Genomic DNA, 17,539 nt, shown 5'->3' with positions numbered 1-17,539 from the left:
TCACCTACTAAAACACACAGCAAAGGACAAAGTTGATGCTCACCTGGTCCTCTAAGTCCTCACAGCTCATTCTGTCTCTCTGCATGTGAGGAAGCGTTTGAGACCCACTCGTGTCCAGACTCAAAATGCTCTGACCACAAGGGCCTCCGTACTTCACATCACTTTTTCTCGAATCAGTTGTTCTGTAGAGCTCGTAATTGTAAACGCGCTGCATTGTCCCCGTGCCACCTGCGTCCGCGTAAAGTGGTGGGTAATATGGAATGACCGGAAGCTGTCCATTTGACTTATAACACATCCTCTCACGTTTCCATCTGTAGCATTTCACGGACAGTATGGCTATGATGGACACGATGAATAGGAAGGAGACAACAGCCAGGGCTAAAACTAGGTAAAATGTCAAGTTGTCATTGTACTCCTTGTCGTGCGTAAAGTCAGTGAATTCCGATAGTGCTTCAGGGAAGCTGTCTGCCACTGCAACGTTCACACTCACGGTTGCTGAGCGCGACGGCTGTCCGTTATCCTCCACAACAACTGTGAGCTTTTGCTTCAAAACGTCTTTATCAGTCACTTGCCGAATGGTCCTGATTTCTCCGTTTTGCGCACCTATCTCAAACAAAGCTCTTTCTGGTGACTTTAAAAGCTTATAGGATAGCCAGGCGTTTTGACCAGAGTCCACATCCACAGCGACGACTTTAGTGACAAGATAGCCTATGTCTGCTGAACGAGGCACCATTTCAGCGATGGCAGAGCTGCCGGTCTGTACTGGGTACAATACCTGCGGCGCATTGTCGTTTTGATCCTGCACCACTACTTTAACAGTAACATTACTACTCAGAGGAGGTGAGCCTCCGTCCTGAGCTTTTATGCGAAATGCAAAGTGTTTAATCTGCTCATAATCAAGAGAGCGAACGGCATGAATGACACCGCTCTCTGCATTGACTGATACATATGACGACACTTGTACGCCATGTATTGAGGACTCCTCCAAAATGTAAGATATTCTTGCATTCTGTTTCCAGTCTGCGTCTGTCGCTCTCACTGTGAACACCGACAGGCCAGGAGAATTGTTTTCCATGACAAAAGCTTCATATACGCTCTTTTCAAATACAGGTGCGTTATCATTTACGTCTGATACGTGTAAGGAGAGAGAGAGGCTGTTCGAGAGAGGTGGATCTCCGCTGTCCGAGCACACAACAGTTATGTTAACCCTTTCATGCACGGTGTCCACATACGTGGACAGTAATTCTAACCCCACTTTAGATAGGTAAATAGTGGTTATTTTTTTCCAAATTGTATATGGGAAGTACCATGAGGTTCATTACAATACTTTAACAGCAGTTATAACTTTTTGCACTAAATATTAAGTGTTTGATGACATCATCAATCTAAGAAATCCACCGATGTGAATTATGACCATAACAAGCATGTTTATATCTGAAAATCAACCACACCAAAGGGCAATTTCAGGTTTTAAAAAATATTATGATGTTTAGTACAGTTCACTTGAGAAGTCTATGTTGTTAAAATCCAAATTTACAATAAAGGTAGGTTTTTATACAATATAAAGCTACTGTCCACGTATGTGGACGTTGCGCATCAAGGGAGTCTAATGATAAACATATTATTTATGATTACCGTGAGAATATTCTGCTCATTTTGGGCAAATACTTAATGTTATGAGCATTTATAATGATTATAGTGTGAAAATAAATTATTTTTAACATATTTAACACATTTTTAACACTTTTAATTTAATAAATTCAAGAAAAACTACCTAAAATTAGTGTTTCACGCACGTGTCTATAGGCATATTTCGGGTTTCTTTCACCACAAAATGACACAAATGATGTAGGAATGAGCTAGAATACATGCTGAATCAAATACAGATCTGTCTTCATCAGAATTGAAGTTTTTTTCCACATGCAACAAGGTTTCCCCACAAATCTTGCCATAGCTGTGTATGTAAATATTGCTAAATTGACAGTTTTTTTTCTCTTTTTTCATCTTTGTTCGTTAAATACTGTAATATATAATGTGTAAGTGTCATATAATGTTGTAATATTACATATAGTAACATCGAAAGTAAGTAAAATAACTTGCATTTATAATAGGAGGTCTATTTAACACTATTTTTTCACAGAAAATACTTGAACATGCTGATGAATGACTACAAAACGCATGTGTCTGGAGGCAAATTTCATATTACCTTTCATATAGGGACAACATAAATGATGTAGGATTGAGCTAGAATCCATGCTGAATCAAATACAGATGTGTCTTCATCAGAATTTAAGGTTTTTTTTCCACATACAACAAGGTTTCCCCCACAAAATCTTGCCATAGCTGTGTATGTAAATATGCTAAATTGACAGTTTTTTTTTCTCTTTGTTTCATCTTTGTTCCTTAAATAGTGTAATGTATAATGCATAAGTGTCATATAATGTTGTAATATGACACAAGGTAACATGGAAAGTAAGTAAATTAACTTACATTTATAATAGGGGGTCTATTTAACACTATTTTTTACAGAAAATACTTGAAAATGCTGATGAATGACTTACAGAACGCATGTGTCTGGAGGCAAATTTCATATTACCTTTCATATAGGGACAACATAAATTGATGTAGGATTGAGCTAGAATCCATGCTGAATCAAATACAGATGTGTCTTCATCAGAATTTAAGGTTTTTTCCACATGCAACAAGGTTTCCCCACAAATCTTGCCATAGCTGTGTATGTAAATATTGCTAAATTGACAGGTTTTTTTCCTCTTTGTTTCATCTTTGTTCCTTAAATAGTGTAATGTATAATGCAAGAGTGTCATATAATGTTGTAATATGACACAAGGTAACATGGAAAGTAAGTAAATTAACTTACATTTATAATAGGGGTCTATTTAGCACTATTTTTTTTACAGAAAATACTTGAAAATGCTGATGAATGACTACAGAACGCATGTGTCTGGAGGCAAATTTCACATTACCTTTTTATACAGGGACAACATAAATGATGTAAGATTGAGCTAGAGTACATGCTGAATCAAACTGAGCTTTTTGTTCACCAGCATTGGCTGTCTTCTTGCATGCAATAAGAATTTCCCACATATTTTTCTATGACCGCCTATATAAACAATGCTATTTTTATATATATGTTTTTGTTGTTGGTTAATTACAGTGATATATGGTGTTAAAGTGTTATATTGTGTTGTTATATAGCATAAAACACCATAAAAATGAATAAAACAGCTTAATTTGAACTTGAAATACAGTATATGCTAGGGTGCATCAGTTGCCCCCTATGAAAAGATATCGCCTTGGCCCTATAGTAAAAATGTTCTACACCCAGTAAAAACACACTGTGTAAAATATTTTGAAATTTGGATGAAGTCTACCGGGGCCACCAGCCCCATGAAAATAGAAAATAAGGGTGATAGTCAGAATCTTGGAATAGAAATGGACATTTTGCTGCATAAAGCTACCCAATAAAAACATATTGTCTCGGCTGTGTGATAAAAATGTTCTACACCCAGTAAAAACACACTGTGTAAAATATTTTGAAATTTGGATGAAGTCTACCGGGGCCACCAGCCCCATGAAAATAGAAAATAATGGTGATAGTCAAAATCTTGGATAGAAACAGGGCTGGACTGGCCATCTGGCATGGTGGGCATTTCCCGGTGAGCTCCGCACCCTCGTGGGCCCCCATTTTTTATTTATTTTTTACATTACTGAAAATAGGGGCCCATGAGGGTGCAGGGCCCACCGGTGAGTCAGTTCTCCGGCACTAATAATAATGAGGGGCCCCCCTTAAATCCAAAAGTGCCCGGGCCCTATTTATCGCCCAGTCCAGCCCTGAATAGAAATGGACATTTTGCTGCATAAAGCTACCCAATAAAAACATATTGCCTCAGCTGTGTGATAAAAAAAAGTTCTATGCACAGTAAAATCACTCTGTGGAAAATGTGTTGAAATTTAGATTATTTCTACTGGGTCCACCAGGCCCATGAAAATACAAAACAATGGTGATAGTGATGGGCAACCTGGATTCCAAAGTCCAGTGCCACATATTCCAAATATAGCCAATATAAATGAACCAGCTGACCCACTGCCAGTATCAAGCAAGAGATTGCGAAGTTGTATGACTTTTGTGTGCTTCACCTGTGGGCCTACAGGATTGTACAGGTAGCTGTTAATACCTGGTGGAACATCTGTACTAAAGCTGTGAATGCTCCTTGGAATTACTTATGTTTTTTCAAGAAATCCCTGCAGTAGTTCAATAGAGTACATACAATAAAACTGTATGTGATGTTGGAAAGAGTGGCTTCCCAAAACCTGTACTTAAGTGGCTACTAGGTATGTCATGGGTATCACCAGGTCCGGAGTCCATTGCCAAGGGCCTCTCAGGTAAGTTATGGTACTCATCTGATGGAGTAAAGTGAAATACTACCACAGGCGATGGGATAAAGAAGTAATGGCACTCTTCAATACAGTTCTATTGACTGCCTTGTAGCCTAGGCATTCCAAGGCACATTCACAGCTTTAGTACAGATGTTCCTCCATTAATTATAGGCCCACAGGTGAAACACACAAATATAACAGTCATGCAGCTTTGCAATCTCTTGCTTGATACTAGCAGTGGTCCAAGGCAGCAAGGAATTGATATTGTGTTGCAAAAGAGCAAATTTGCCTAAATATAGCAGTTTGACCATCCTTCTGTCCTGAGACTGAAGTCTGTGTAAGTGTGGATCGACTGAATACACAACCTGCTTAGATATTCCTTCTGTTTGTGCTCCCAATACAGGTGATTTCACTAATTACCTCATCAACCTGGCTTAAGTGGTAATTAGGCTCAGCTGGTTCATTATATTGGCTGGGGCAAATGTGTCACGCGGTTTGTCCACCTCTGTTTTAAGACAATGGCAGACCTAGATTCAAAAGCTACAATCCAGTGCCACAGATTTCAAATTACCTGGTTTTACCTGTCCAATTGCCCTAACTGGAAAGGTAAAACTAGGTATGTCATTTGGAATATGTGGCACTGGACTTCAGCTTTGGAATCCAGGTTGCCCATCACCATCACCATTATTTCGTATTTTCATGGGCCTGGTGGACCCGGTAGAATTCATCTAAATTTCAACATAATTTACACAGAGTGATTTTACTGTGCATAGAACATTTTTATCACACAGCCGAGACAATATGTTTTTATTGGGTAGCTTTATGCAGCAAAATGTCAATTTCTATTCCAAGATTCTGACTATCACCATTATTTTCTATTTTCATGGGGCTGGTGGCCCCGGTAGACTTCATCCAAATTTCAAAATATTTTACACAGTGTGTTTTTACTGGGTGTAGAACATTTTTACTATAGGGCCAAGGCGATATCTTTTCATAGGGGGCAACTGATGCACCCTAGTATAGGCCTATATAACTTTTCACTCCTTTGATGCGCAGTGTCCACATATGTGGACAGTAAAATAACTTCCACATCAAAAGAGATTTTTGAAAAATTCCAAAAGATTCTTCATATTAGCTCCATTATGAGTGAGAAAATCAATATATAAAAAATCTTGCACATTTTTTTCATGGTGTCTGCATGAAAGGGTTAAAGGCTGGCTGTGTCTCTCGATCCAAATCACTCTCAGTGACGACACTATAAAATCCATTCGAAGTCGATTTAATTGTAAAGGGGATGTCGTCATCAATACTGCACTGCACCTGACCATTTCTTTCCGAATCCGGGTCCTGTACACTCATTATCGCAATCACGGTGCCTGGTGATGAATTTTCTGCCACCGACTTAGATGTCGACATGACATTAATTACTGGCTTGTTATCATTCACATCTAATACATCAATAATGAGTTTGCTAGAATCTGAAAGCCCACCGCGGTCTTTTGCTTCCACGTCAATTTCGTAATGTCTTGCTTTTTCATAGTCCAGCCCTCCAACTAAACTGATCTCACCGGTCTGCTCGTTGACACTAAACAGCTCAAGCACCCCCTCTGTGCTACATGAAATAGAATAGGTTACTAAGCCATTTACACCGCTGTCCCCATCCACGGCTGTTACAACTGCTAATATGGTCCCCTTCTGTGAATTCTCTATTACGCTGGATTTATATACAGTTTGGGTGAATACAGGGCTGTTGTCGTTTGCGTCCAGCACCGTCACGTGAATTTGCACAGTGCCTGACAATTGCGGATCGCCGCCATCTAGAGCCGTTAATAGCAAAGGCAAAATGTCTTGCTTCTCCCGATCTAGAGGTTTTTGCAAAACCATCTCTACCTTTTTACTTCCGTCTGCCTGACTATTTAATTTCAAAACAAAATGCTCGGTTGGCTTAAGAGTATAGCTTTGGAGATCATTTATTCCAACATCAGGGTCAACCGCCCTCTCCAGAACAAATTTCGAGCCAACTGCGGCTATTTCGCTAATTTCAAATTTAAGTTCGTCTTTTTTGAAAGCAGGTGAATTGTCATTAATATCAGTGATTTCAATAGTAACCCGAAAGAATTCAATGGGGTTTTCCAGAATAATTTGGAAATGCAGAGCGCAGGGCGTCGTCTTCCCGCATAATGCCTCTCTGTCTATTCTGTCTTTGATAAGCAGGACTCCTCTTTCTTTGATCAGCTCAATATATTCGACGCCATCTCCGGTGAAAATACGAGCTTTGCCAGATACCAGTCGTTTCACGTCTAGCCCTAAATCCATCGCTACATTACCGACTAAAGATCCTTTAGCCATCTCTTCGGGTATTGTGTAGCTGACCTGGGCATGGACTAAGCTAAAGGACAACAGCGACATAAACCAGAGTACTTGCCGTGCCATTGTTTCACTCGACATTTCCCCGAAACAACAAAAGCAGACATCCAAGAACAGATCGGTGTGATTGTCAGATTAATCCTCGTGATTGCCCGATTATTATTCCAAGTTTTGCGACGTTCGAATGTTAATAATTTCCTCGAAAATTAGACAAAAAATAAACCATCTCCTTTGCTCTGTTGTCTGCAGAGTCGACTGTGAATGAATGTGCCTTTTTCTCGCCACGAGACACTAAATGCAGTAGGGGAGGTACCACATCTTTAGCCTGACCAACAGCGTCACTCTGAGTCCATCTGACCAAACTACACGCAAAATATCCATCGCGTAAGAGTAAAAAGCACTGTGTCATGTCGTACGAACTCACACCGGCACTGACTTTTGCGTAAAACAGTTGATATTCTATGTAGTCCAGAAAGTGAGCGAAAATTGTCATAACATAGACATAACTATTATCATTGAAAAACAAACAATACAAAAACATGGCATACTACATTATATTTAGACACAGACGGTGCCGCACTGTCACCGACTGCACACATGCGCGCAATTTGTGGCAAAGAAGGCGGTTGGCCAATTCATGTCAAACAAACCAGCAGAGCTTTCCTGGTGAACCAGTAGCCTGTTAGGCACACTGCCCTTTCACACGTCTCCGCAGGCGGGGTTTAGTCAAAAGATGCTTGCACGCGGTTGGAGCAACCTCATATGAATGACATGACCACTCACGTTGAAGCTTTGTGACGTAGGACGTGTCGTCACGTAAGCGCCGCCAGGTCGGGAACCAAAACAGAACAACGTCCTTTAGAAAATCAACTTGAGGTATTTTGGATAACACAGCTGAAATTGCTGCTTCCATCCCGACGCATGATAACTCCTCGCACGCCGCCATTACTGTTGTGATTCAGGGAGGGGGCGGGCACAGCCGAACTACCCTGGGGGAGGGTGTTGCGTTCGAAAAACGTCATACCCACTGAAATCCCTCCCTACGATCCTGATTCGTCGAGCTGCCCCGTTTATTTCGTAAACGGAGGAGGAGAGCGAATCACAGGTGCACCAGAAGGTTTGTGTAGCCCAGCCCCCTGGGCGTCAACACATAGCTTCTGGTTCACCAGGAAACAGCAGAGCATCACGAAAGGGGAAATATGATGTACACACATATTCAACATAAAATAGTAAAATATAACCGAAAGCACGGTGTTTTGTATTATATAGATTTCTCACCTGATCGTCAGCTTCCAGAGGGCCAAGCACAGGTTTCTGGGCATGGGACAGTGTCCCAGTTGAGTCCAGGCTAATTATACTCTGACTGCATGACCTGCCATATTTCAGATCACTTTTCCTCGAGTCTGTGGTTCTGCACACTTCATAATTATACACGTGTGGCAGAGTACCCGTGCCCAGTGTGTCTGCGTAAAGGGGCGGGTAGTATGGAATGACGGGGAGCTGTCCATTTGATTTATAAAACATCCTCTCACGTCTCCATCTGTAGCACTTCACTGACAGTATGGCTATGATGGACACGATGAAAAGAAATGAAACCACAGCCAGGGCCAACACCAAATAAAAAGTCAAGTTGTCATTATATTCTTTGTCATGTTTAAAATCACTGAACTCGGAGAGCACTTCTGGAAAGCTGTCAGCTAAAGCCACGTTGACATTCACAGTAGCAGAGCGAGAGGGCTGTCCGTTGTCCTCCACTACAACAGTAAGTTTTTGCTTCACAGCATCTTTATCAGTCACCTGTCTGATGGTTCTTATTTCTCCATTCTGTGCGCCCACTTCAAACAGAGCCCTGTCTGTCGCTTTCTGTAGTTTATAAGAGAGCCAGGCATTCTGACCAGAGTCAACATCCACAGCTACAACTTTAGTGACCAAATACCCAACATCTGCTAAACGAGGCACCAACTCAGCGACTGTAGAGCCACTTGTTTGTACTGGATAGAGGATTTGAGGTGCGTTGTCATTCTGATCCTTAACCAGTATTTTCACACTGACGTTACTACTTAGAGGGGGAGAACCCCCGTCCTGCGCTTTTACGCGGAACTGAAAATCCTTTAACTGCTCATAATCAAAAGAGCGCACTGCTTGGATGGCTCCACTGTCGACACTAACTGACACATAAGAAGACACGGGCACTCCGTTAATCATAGAATCCTCTAGCATGTAGGAAATGCGTGCATTCTGCTTCCAATCTGCATCTGTGGCTTTCACAGAGAATATGGAGGTGCCCGGTCTATTGTTTTCAAACACAGATGCCTCGTATGCGCTCTTTTCAAAAGCAGGTGCGTTGTCGTTTACATCTGATATCTGTAGTGAGAGAGTGACACTGCTGGAAAGTGAAGGCACCCCTTCATCTGAGCAAAGCACGGTGACGTTATACTCGGACTGTGCTTCTCTGTCTATCTCACTATCAGTAATTAAACTGTAGAAATTGTTGGATTCAGATCTTAGCGCAAACGGATAACTTTCGTGAATTAGCGAACAGCGAATATTTCCATTCTCACCTGAATCTGCATCCTGGACATTTATGGCTGCTATAACGGTGCCTGGTTTTGAATTTTCGCTTATTTCTTTTGATTTGGACATTATGTTTATTACAGGTTTGTTGTCATTGATATCAGTTACATCTATAACGACTTTGCATGTATCAGAGTGACCTCCATGGTCTGTTGCATGGACAACAATCTCGTATGTAGACATCATTTCGAAATCAATATTCCCTTGTAGAGACAGTGCACCATCGTCAGAATTTATCTTAAATAGCTGAGATGCATCATCCGTCTCTATGGAATATTTTACTAAACCATTTAAGCCTTCATCTGCATCAGATGCCCGAATGGTTACTAAAAATGTACCCGGAGACGAGTTCTCTTCCACGGTCGCTTTGTACACTGACTGGGAGCAAACAGGGGCGTTATCGTTCGCATCCAGTACTGTAATGAGTATCTGCATTGTGCCCGTCATCTGAGGGTCTCCGCCATCCATAGCGGACAAGGTTAAAGCTATATGGGGCTGTTTTTCTCGATCAAGCGGTTTCTTTAAGATAATTTCAACGTTTTTACTTGATTTACTCTGAGACTTTAAGGCGAAATTCTCGGTTGGATTAAGCGAATATCCCTGAAGACCATTTACGCCTACGTCTTTGTCAACTGCCCCTTCTAAATGCAACCTTGCACCAATAAGCGACGATTCTGCCATTTCAAATTTCATTTCGGTAGTTTTAAATACTGGAGCGTTGTCGTTTACGTCAGTAATCTCGACGTTAACACTGTAAAACTCGATCGGGTCCTCTAAAATGATTTGCAAATGCAACGCGCAGGGAGTGACCTGCTTACATATCACCTCGCGGTCTATTCTCTCTTTCACAAGCAGTGCCCCTCTCTCCCTATTCAGCTCGATGTATGAAGCACTGTCTCCTGTATAAATGCGCCCATTACCTAACCTCAGTCGTTTTAAATCTAAACCCAAATCCTGAGCTATGTTTCCAACCAAAGACCCTTTTGCCAATTCCTCCGGAATGGAGTAGCTGACCTGCCCTGCCACTAAGCCGACAACAAAGACAATGAACAGGAACAGTACTTGCAGTGCCGTCGCTATCTTCGACATTTTTTCCAAGTGGAAACCGTGTTGAAAAGACGAATTAAGGTTTGCAGAAAGGCGCGATGTTCAGAGCCCTGGATGTTCAGTAATCCGTTTTTGAGAATTGTGGTGAAGAATATTTCCTTATTCGACGGAGTTATCCGAGTCGTTCTCCTCTCGCTTTAATGGCGACGTTATGTCTGCCTTCTCTTTTCCTTCCCCGTCACGATGACCAGAAGGGAGTGTTAAACATGTGTGTAAGTTGTCCGAACAGCCACACACAGGCCGACAGCGGCACTCTCAGTCAAAAACACGCAATTACACATCCTGAACACAACTCAACAACCTTTCATCCTCGTGCGTAAAATGTTTGGGTTGACGAATGTTCAGCCAAAGATTCACTTCGCAACCCTCCACTCTGCCCCATACAGGCTCTTGTGCCCACCAATACCAGTATCACCCCCCACACACACACAAACACACACAAACTTCTATGAATAAGGGAGAAACAAAGTAACAGCATGGAAGCATAACTTACAACTATGCGAGAGTTCACACACATTTTCTTAGTTAACTAAATGTGATGAGATAATCATTCGTGATGTATGATCGACTAGAACCGGTGTGTGCAAAGAATACAATATCTTAAGTAAAGAGAAAACATTTTGCCACGGGCATCTGCCACAAATCCGCGTGCCAAACGCATTGTTTCAGCACCAAGGCCAGCGTCAGTGTTGTTTTTTGTGGCTAGCTCAGCAGACCTATGAAATCTCAAAGTATCTCAACAAAATTGTTCTTTACAGCATGGTAATACGCAGGATGTTATACCCAGCAGTATTCAGTGTTAATAAAGCCTCACCTGCTCTGTTGAATCGTCGTCGTTTATCAGTTTTTCAGTCCTGAAGGGAGGCAGCGTGGCGGTCCCTGGAGTATCCATACTGACAATGCTGCGGCTGTAAGTTCTATCATATTTGACATCACTCGTTCTAGAATCGAAAGTTCTGTAGGCGTCATAATTGAACACTTGTGGGTGTGGCAGTGTGCCTGTGCCACCTACGTCAGCGTAAAGAGGAGGATAATATGGAATGACCGGAAGATTCCCATTTGACTTATAAAACATCCTCTCCTGTTTCCATCTGTAGCATTTCACTGACAGTATGGCTATGAGAGAAACAATAAACAGGAAGGAGACAACTGCTAAAGCCAAAACTAGATAAAAAGTCAGGTTGTCGTTGTACTCCTTGTCGTGCGTAAAATCACTGAACTCGGAGAGCACTTCTGGAAAGCTGTCAGCTAAAGCCACATTGACATTCACTGTAGCAGAGCGAGAGGGCTGTCCGTTGTCCTCCACTACAACAGTGAGCTTTTGCTTCACAGCATCTTTATCAGTCACCTGTCTGATGGTTCTTATTTCTCCATTCTGTGCGCCCACTTCAAACAGAGCCCTGTCTGTCGCTTTCTGTAGTTTATAAGAGAGCCAGGCATTCTGACCAGAGTCCACATCCACAGCCACCACTTTGGTGACCAGGTAGCCTACATCTACTGAACGGGGCACTATTTCAGCTACCATAGAGCTGCTAGTTTGAACTGGATAAAGTACCTGAGGCGCATTGTCATTCTGATCCTGGATATCTATCCGGACAGTTACATTACTACTAAGTGGAGGGGACCCCCCATCTTGCGCTTTGACTTGGAATTGAAAATTCTTTATTTGCTCGTAATCGAAAGAGGACACCGCGTTGATCACTCCACTGTCTGCACTGACTGACACATAAGACGAAATGCGCACTCCATTAACGGCAGAGTCCTCCAGAATGTAGGACACGCGGGCATTTTGGTTCCAGTCTGCATCTTTGGCTTGTATGCGGAATATGGAGACGCCCGGTGCGTTATTTTCTAAAACTGAAGCTTCGTATATAGCACTGCTGAATACAGGAGGGTTATCATTTACATCAGTGATCTTTAAAGACAGAGTGACGCTGCTGGAGAGAGATGGCGTGCCTTCGTCAGAGCACGTCACTGTGATGTTATAGCCTGATACTTGCTCTCGATCTAAAACGTCATGCGTACTAATACTGTAAAAGCCATCGGATGAGGCCTGGATGGTAAAAGGAATGTTTTCATTAAGAATACAATTCACATTCCCATTTTCTGCGGTGTCTGCGTCTTTGATGTTCAACATAGTGACAACAGTGCCAATATCTGAATTCTCAGATATTTCATTAGATTCAGAAATTATGCTTATCATGGGACTGTTGTCATTTACATCTGTTACATCTACAATCACTTTGCAAGTATCAGAATGGCCTCCTTGGTCTTTCGCCTGAACTGGAATCTGATACTCTTTATTTTTCTCGAAATCCAAACTCCCAATCAACGTAAGACCCCCGTGCTCAGTGTTAATCTGAAATAATTCAGCCAAAGCTTTTGCATTGCTTGGTAATGAATATTTAACAATGCTATTTAAGCCCTTGTCTGCATCGGATGCACTAACAGTGGTCAGAAGAGTGCCTTTAGGAGCATTCTCTTTCACGCTGGTCTTATGCACACGCTGCGCACAAACAGGAGCATTGTCATTTGCGTCCAAAACAGTTATGTGAATCGTCATCGTGCCAGACATTTGAGGCTCTCCGCCATCTAAGGCAGTGAGCAACAGAGACAGTTGCTCTTGCTTTTCCCGATCTAACTGCTTCTGTAAAACCATTTCGACAGTTTTTGTACCGTCTTCTAAATGTTGTGTTTCCAAAACAAAATGGCCAGTAGGCTGTAAGGCATAGCTTTGTAAGCCATTGATGCCTACGTCATTGTCAACTGCAGTATCCAACACGAAACGAGCTCCAGTATTTGCAAGCTCGCTTAATTCAAATTTCATCTCATTAACTGTGAAAGTCGGATGATTATCATTAATGTCCGTTATCTCTACTGTGACTCTGTACAATTCCATCGGCTTCTCCAGAATGACCTGAAAATGCAACGCGCAGGGCGTCGTCTGACCACACAAAGCCTCTCTGTCAATCCTTTCTTTGATAGCGAGCACTCCTCTGTCTCTGTTCAGCTCGATGTATTCGGTGCTTTGGTCGGTGTAAATGCGTGCTTTGCCGGCTTTAAGTCTTTTCAAATCCAATCCCAAATCCTGCGCTATGTTGCCTACAACAGATCCTTTTGGCATTTCCTCGGGAATAGAGTAGCTGACTTGCCCTCGCGCTAAACCGAGATACAGAGCTGAAATGAACAATAGTACTTGCCACGCCATTGTCCTCGTCAGTACTTTGACTGTGAAATCTTCGAAAACGTGCTATCCAGACCGAACAACGATTATTCCGTGGAATGATGACCTAATGTAATTTTAGACCAAGAACACACAACAATCCACCGGTTTAGTCTAAAATCCAGACATAAGCGTCGGCTGTTTCTTCCCTTCGATCCTCTCATCTATGCGCTTTCCCGTTATGGCTGCCTTGTTTTACATATAAGGGGAGAAGGGAGGTACTCAGCAAATCAGCATGGGGCACAACAACACCTTAGCCAACAGCGGCCCTCTGAGTCAAAACCTATGAACTACACACTGGTGGCATTATTCAACGCGTAAATCAAAGTTTTTCGGCTATTTCCTTGTCTAATATACTCCACTTGCAAAAATAAATCAGCAAAACAAAAATACAACACTAAAATATGACTGTAAGTAGTTTGTATTTTTATTCAGGTAAGGTATTACACTACTTTCAAGAACTGCACCAAATGTAATGTAATGAGTGAGAGGGAAGATTGAGCGTGCGTGTTGGGGGTGGGTGAATTCAGCATTTCTTTCCACTTGGAGAGGCTGTGTGTGTGTGTGTGTGTGTGTGTGTGTGTGTGTGTGTGTGTGAGAGAGAGAGAGAGAGAGAGAGAGAGAGAGAGAGAGAGAGAGAAAGAGAGAGAGCGAGAGAGAGAGAGATAGAAAGAGAGGTTTATACAATAGTATGTATGTGCAAGCCCTCGAAAAAGTATTGACAAAAATCAAACATCTATTCACAGGCCTCAGGACTTCTGTTGTATGACACAACTGTTTCACAGGTCTCAGATGCAATATCTGAATAACAAAAGCAGCAGCAAAAAACAACAGCACCATTAACAACAACCTTCCTAAATATCGGTGGAAATATTTGTGATGTGCCACGGCAATTCCAACAGCCACGGTGTGCCAAACCAATACAAAAAAACAATGACGTTTCAGGACCAAGGCCAGCGTCGCTGTTGTGGATGTCGTGCTAAATGCATCACCAGGCATTGAATTATACATTTCTCACTGTTATATTTTCTGTAACTCAAACAATGCATGTTTTGATTTTAAGTTGATATCAAGACATGGTAACCCACATTAAGTATGCAAATAAAGCCTCACCTGATCTGCTGAATCGTCGTTTATCAGTTTTTCATTCTTGAAGGGAGGCAGCGTGGCGGTCCCTGGGGTATCCAGACTGACAATACTGCGGCTGTAAGTTCTATCATATTTGACATCACTCGTTCTAGAATCCACCGTTCTGTAGGCGTCATAATTGAACACTTGTGGGTGTGACAGTGTGCCTGTGCCACCTACGTCCGCGTAAAGAGGAGGGTAATATGGGATAACCGGGAGGTTTCCATTGGACTTATAAAACATCCTCTCCTGTTTCCATCTGTAGCACTTCACTGACAGTATGGCTATGAGAGAGACAATAAATAGGAAGGAGACAACTGCCAAGGCCAAAACTAGGTAAAATGTCAAGTTGTCATTGTATTCCTTGTCGTGCGTAAAATCACTGAATTCAGAGAGCACTTCTGGAAAGCTGTCAGCTAAAGCCACGTTGACATTCACTGTAGCAGAGCGAGAGGGCTGTCCGTTGTCCTCCACTACAACAGTGAGCTTTTGCTTCACAGCATCTTTATCAGTCACCTGTCTGATGGTTCTTATTTCTCCATTCTGTGCGCCCACTTCAAACAGAGCCCTGTCTGTCGCTTTCTGTAGTTTATAAGAAAGCCAGGCATTCTGACCAGAGTCCACATCCACAGCCACCACTTTGGTGACCAGATAGCCTACATCTGCTGAGCGAGGCACCATCTCTGCCACCACAGAGCTGCTAGTTTGAACTGGATAAAGTACCTGAGGCGCATTGTCATTCTGATCCTGGATATTTATCCGGACAGTTACATTACTGCTTAGTGGAGGGGAGCCCCCATCTTGTGCTTTGACTTGGAATTGAAAATTCTTTATTTGCTCGTAATCGAAAGAGGACACGGCGTTGATCACTCCACTGTCTGCACTGACTGACACAAACGACGAAATGCGCACTCCATTAACGGCGGAGTCCTCCAGAATATAGGACACGCGGGCATTTTGGTTCCAATCTGCATCTTTGGCTTGTATGCGGAATATGGAGACGCCCGGTGCGTTATTTTCTAAAACGGAAGCCTCGTATGTATCACTGCTGAACACAGGAGGGTTATCATTTACATCAGTGATCTTTAAAGACAGAGTGACGCTGCTGGACAGAGACGGCGTGCCTTCGTCAGAGCACGTCACTGTGATGTTATAACTGGATACTTGCTCTCGATCTAAAACATCATGAGTACTAATACTATAAAAGCCATCGGATGAGGCCTGTATGGCAAAAGGAATGTTATCATTAAGAATGCAATTCACATTCCCATTTTCAGCTATGTCTGCGTCTTTAACATTCATCATCGCTACAACGGTGCCGATCTCTGAATTCTCAGATATTTCATTCGATTCAGAAATTATACTGATCATAGGACTGTTGTCATTTACATCCCTGACATCGACAATCACTTTGCAAGTGTCAGAATGACCTCCTTGGTCTTTTGCTTGAACTGAAATTTCATATTCTTTATTTTTCTCAAAGTCTNAATGCCCAGTTAATGTCAGTGCTCCGCTCTCGCTGTTAATGTCAAATAAATCCGCCAAGGATTTTGCAGTGCTTGCCAATGAATATGTGACAACGCCGTTTGAACCCTGATCTGCATCTGATGCCCTAACAGTGGTTAAAAGAGTGTCTATGGGTGCATTCTCTTTCACACTGGCCTTATAAATAGGCTGAGAGCAAACTGGGGCATTGTCATTTGCGTCTATTATCGTTATAAGAATCGCCATTGTGCCAGACATTTGAGGTTCCCCGCCATCCAAAGCAGTGAGCAACAAAGACATGTGCTCTTGCTTTTCCCTATCCAGTTGCCTTTGTAAGACCATTTCGACAGTCTTTCTTCCGTCTGCTAAATTATGCGTTTTCAAAACAAAATGATCCGTGGGCTTTAAGGCATAGTTTTGTAAGCCATTGATGCCTACGTCATTGTCAACTGCGGTCTCCAAAACGAACTGAGAACCTGCATTTGCCAGCTCGCTTATTTCAAATTTCATGTCATTAACTGTGAAAGTAGGTGGATTATCATTAATATCAGTAATTTCTACCGTAACTCTGTAGCGTTCCATCGGTTTCTCCAGAATAACCTGAAAATGCAAAGCGCAGGGCGTCGTCTGACGACACAAAGCCTCTCTGTCAATCCTTTCTTTGATAGCGAGCACTCCCCTGTCTCTGTTCAGCTCGATGTATTCGGTGCTTTGGTCGGTGTAAATGCGTGCTTTGCCTACTTTAAGTCTTTTTAAATCCAATCCCAAATCCTGTGCTATGTTGCCTACAACAGATCCTTTTGGCATTTCCTCGGGAATAGAATAGCTGACTTGTCCATGCGCTAAACCGGAATAAAGTGCTGAAATGAACAATAGTACTTGCCACGCCATTGTCCTCGCCTGTCCTGTAATGACTAAATCCCCGAAAGATACGTTATCCAGATAATAATTACTCCATGAAACGATTGTCCAATGCAATTTCACAGCAATGTGGTAGAAAATCCCATCAGTTTAGTCCAAAATTCAGACGGAAACGTCGACTGTTTGCCCCCTTCGATTCTCTCCTCTACAAGCTCTTCCCGTTATGGCTGCCTTGTTTTACATATAAGGGGATAAGGGAGGTACTGAGCAACTCAGCATGGAGCACAGCAACACCTTAGCCAACAGCGGCCCTCTGAGTCAAAACCGATGAACTACATGTGTGGCGTTATTCAACGCGTAAATCAAAGTGTTGCAGCTATATTTTCTTACCTTGTA

The 17,539-nt window shown here is 42.4% G+C and overlaps 3 protein-coding genes across 3 annotated transcripts in view; all 3 read right to left on the bottom strand.

Annotated features, from left to right (window-relative positions):
- The window catches only part of LOC134440135 (protocadherin gamma-A2-like), a 138,298-nt gene extending 124,588 nt beyond the window's left edge, over positions 1–13,710 (bottom strand). The window contains exon 1 of the mRNA XM_063190085.1: positions 11,261–13,710. Coding sequence (XP_063046155.1) covers positions 11,261–13,654 — 2,394 coding nt within the window. The 5' untranslated portion in view covers positions 13,655–13,710. The remainder of the gene's footprint in view (positions 1–11,260) is intronic.
- LOC134440647 (protocadherin gamma-A11-like) lies at positions 8–7,195 on the bottom strand. The gene is made up of 2 exons (XM_063190773.1): positions 5,618–7,195; positions 8–1,208 (listed from the first exon to the last, which is right to left on the bottom strand). The coding sequence occupies exons 1-2, from the start codon at positions 6,844–6,846 to the stop codon at positions 8–10; spliced, it is 2,430 nt and encodes an 809-aa protein (XP_063046843.1). The 5' UTR covers positions 6,847–7,195.
- A 1,048-nt stretch (positions 13,711–14,758) lies between the features above and the next one.
- On the bottom strand, positions 14,759–17,173 carry LOC134439516 (protocadherin gamma-A10-like). Its single transcript, XM_063189414.1, has one exon. The coding sequence runs from the start codon at positions 17,171–17,173 to the stop codon at positions 14,759–14,761; it is 2,415 nt and encodes an 804-aa protein (XP_063045484.1).
- Positions 17,174–17,539: the final 366 nt, after the last annotated feature.

The sequence above is a fragment of the Engraulis encrasicolus genome, chromosome 23 (assembly GCF_034702125.1).
Source record: "Engraulis encrasicolus isolate BLACKSEA-1 chromosome 23, IST_EnEncr_1.0, whole genome shotgun sequence".
Taxonomy (NCBI): domain Eukaryota; kingdom Metazoa; phylum Chordata; class Actinopteri; order Clupeiformes; family Engraulidae; genus Engraulis; species Engraulis encrasicolus.
Note: the sequence above shows the minus strand (reverse complement) of the source record. Positions and strands in the feature narration are given on the sequence as shown.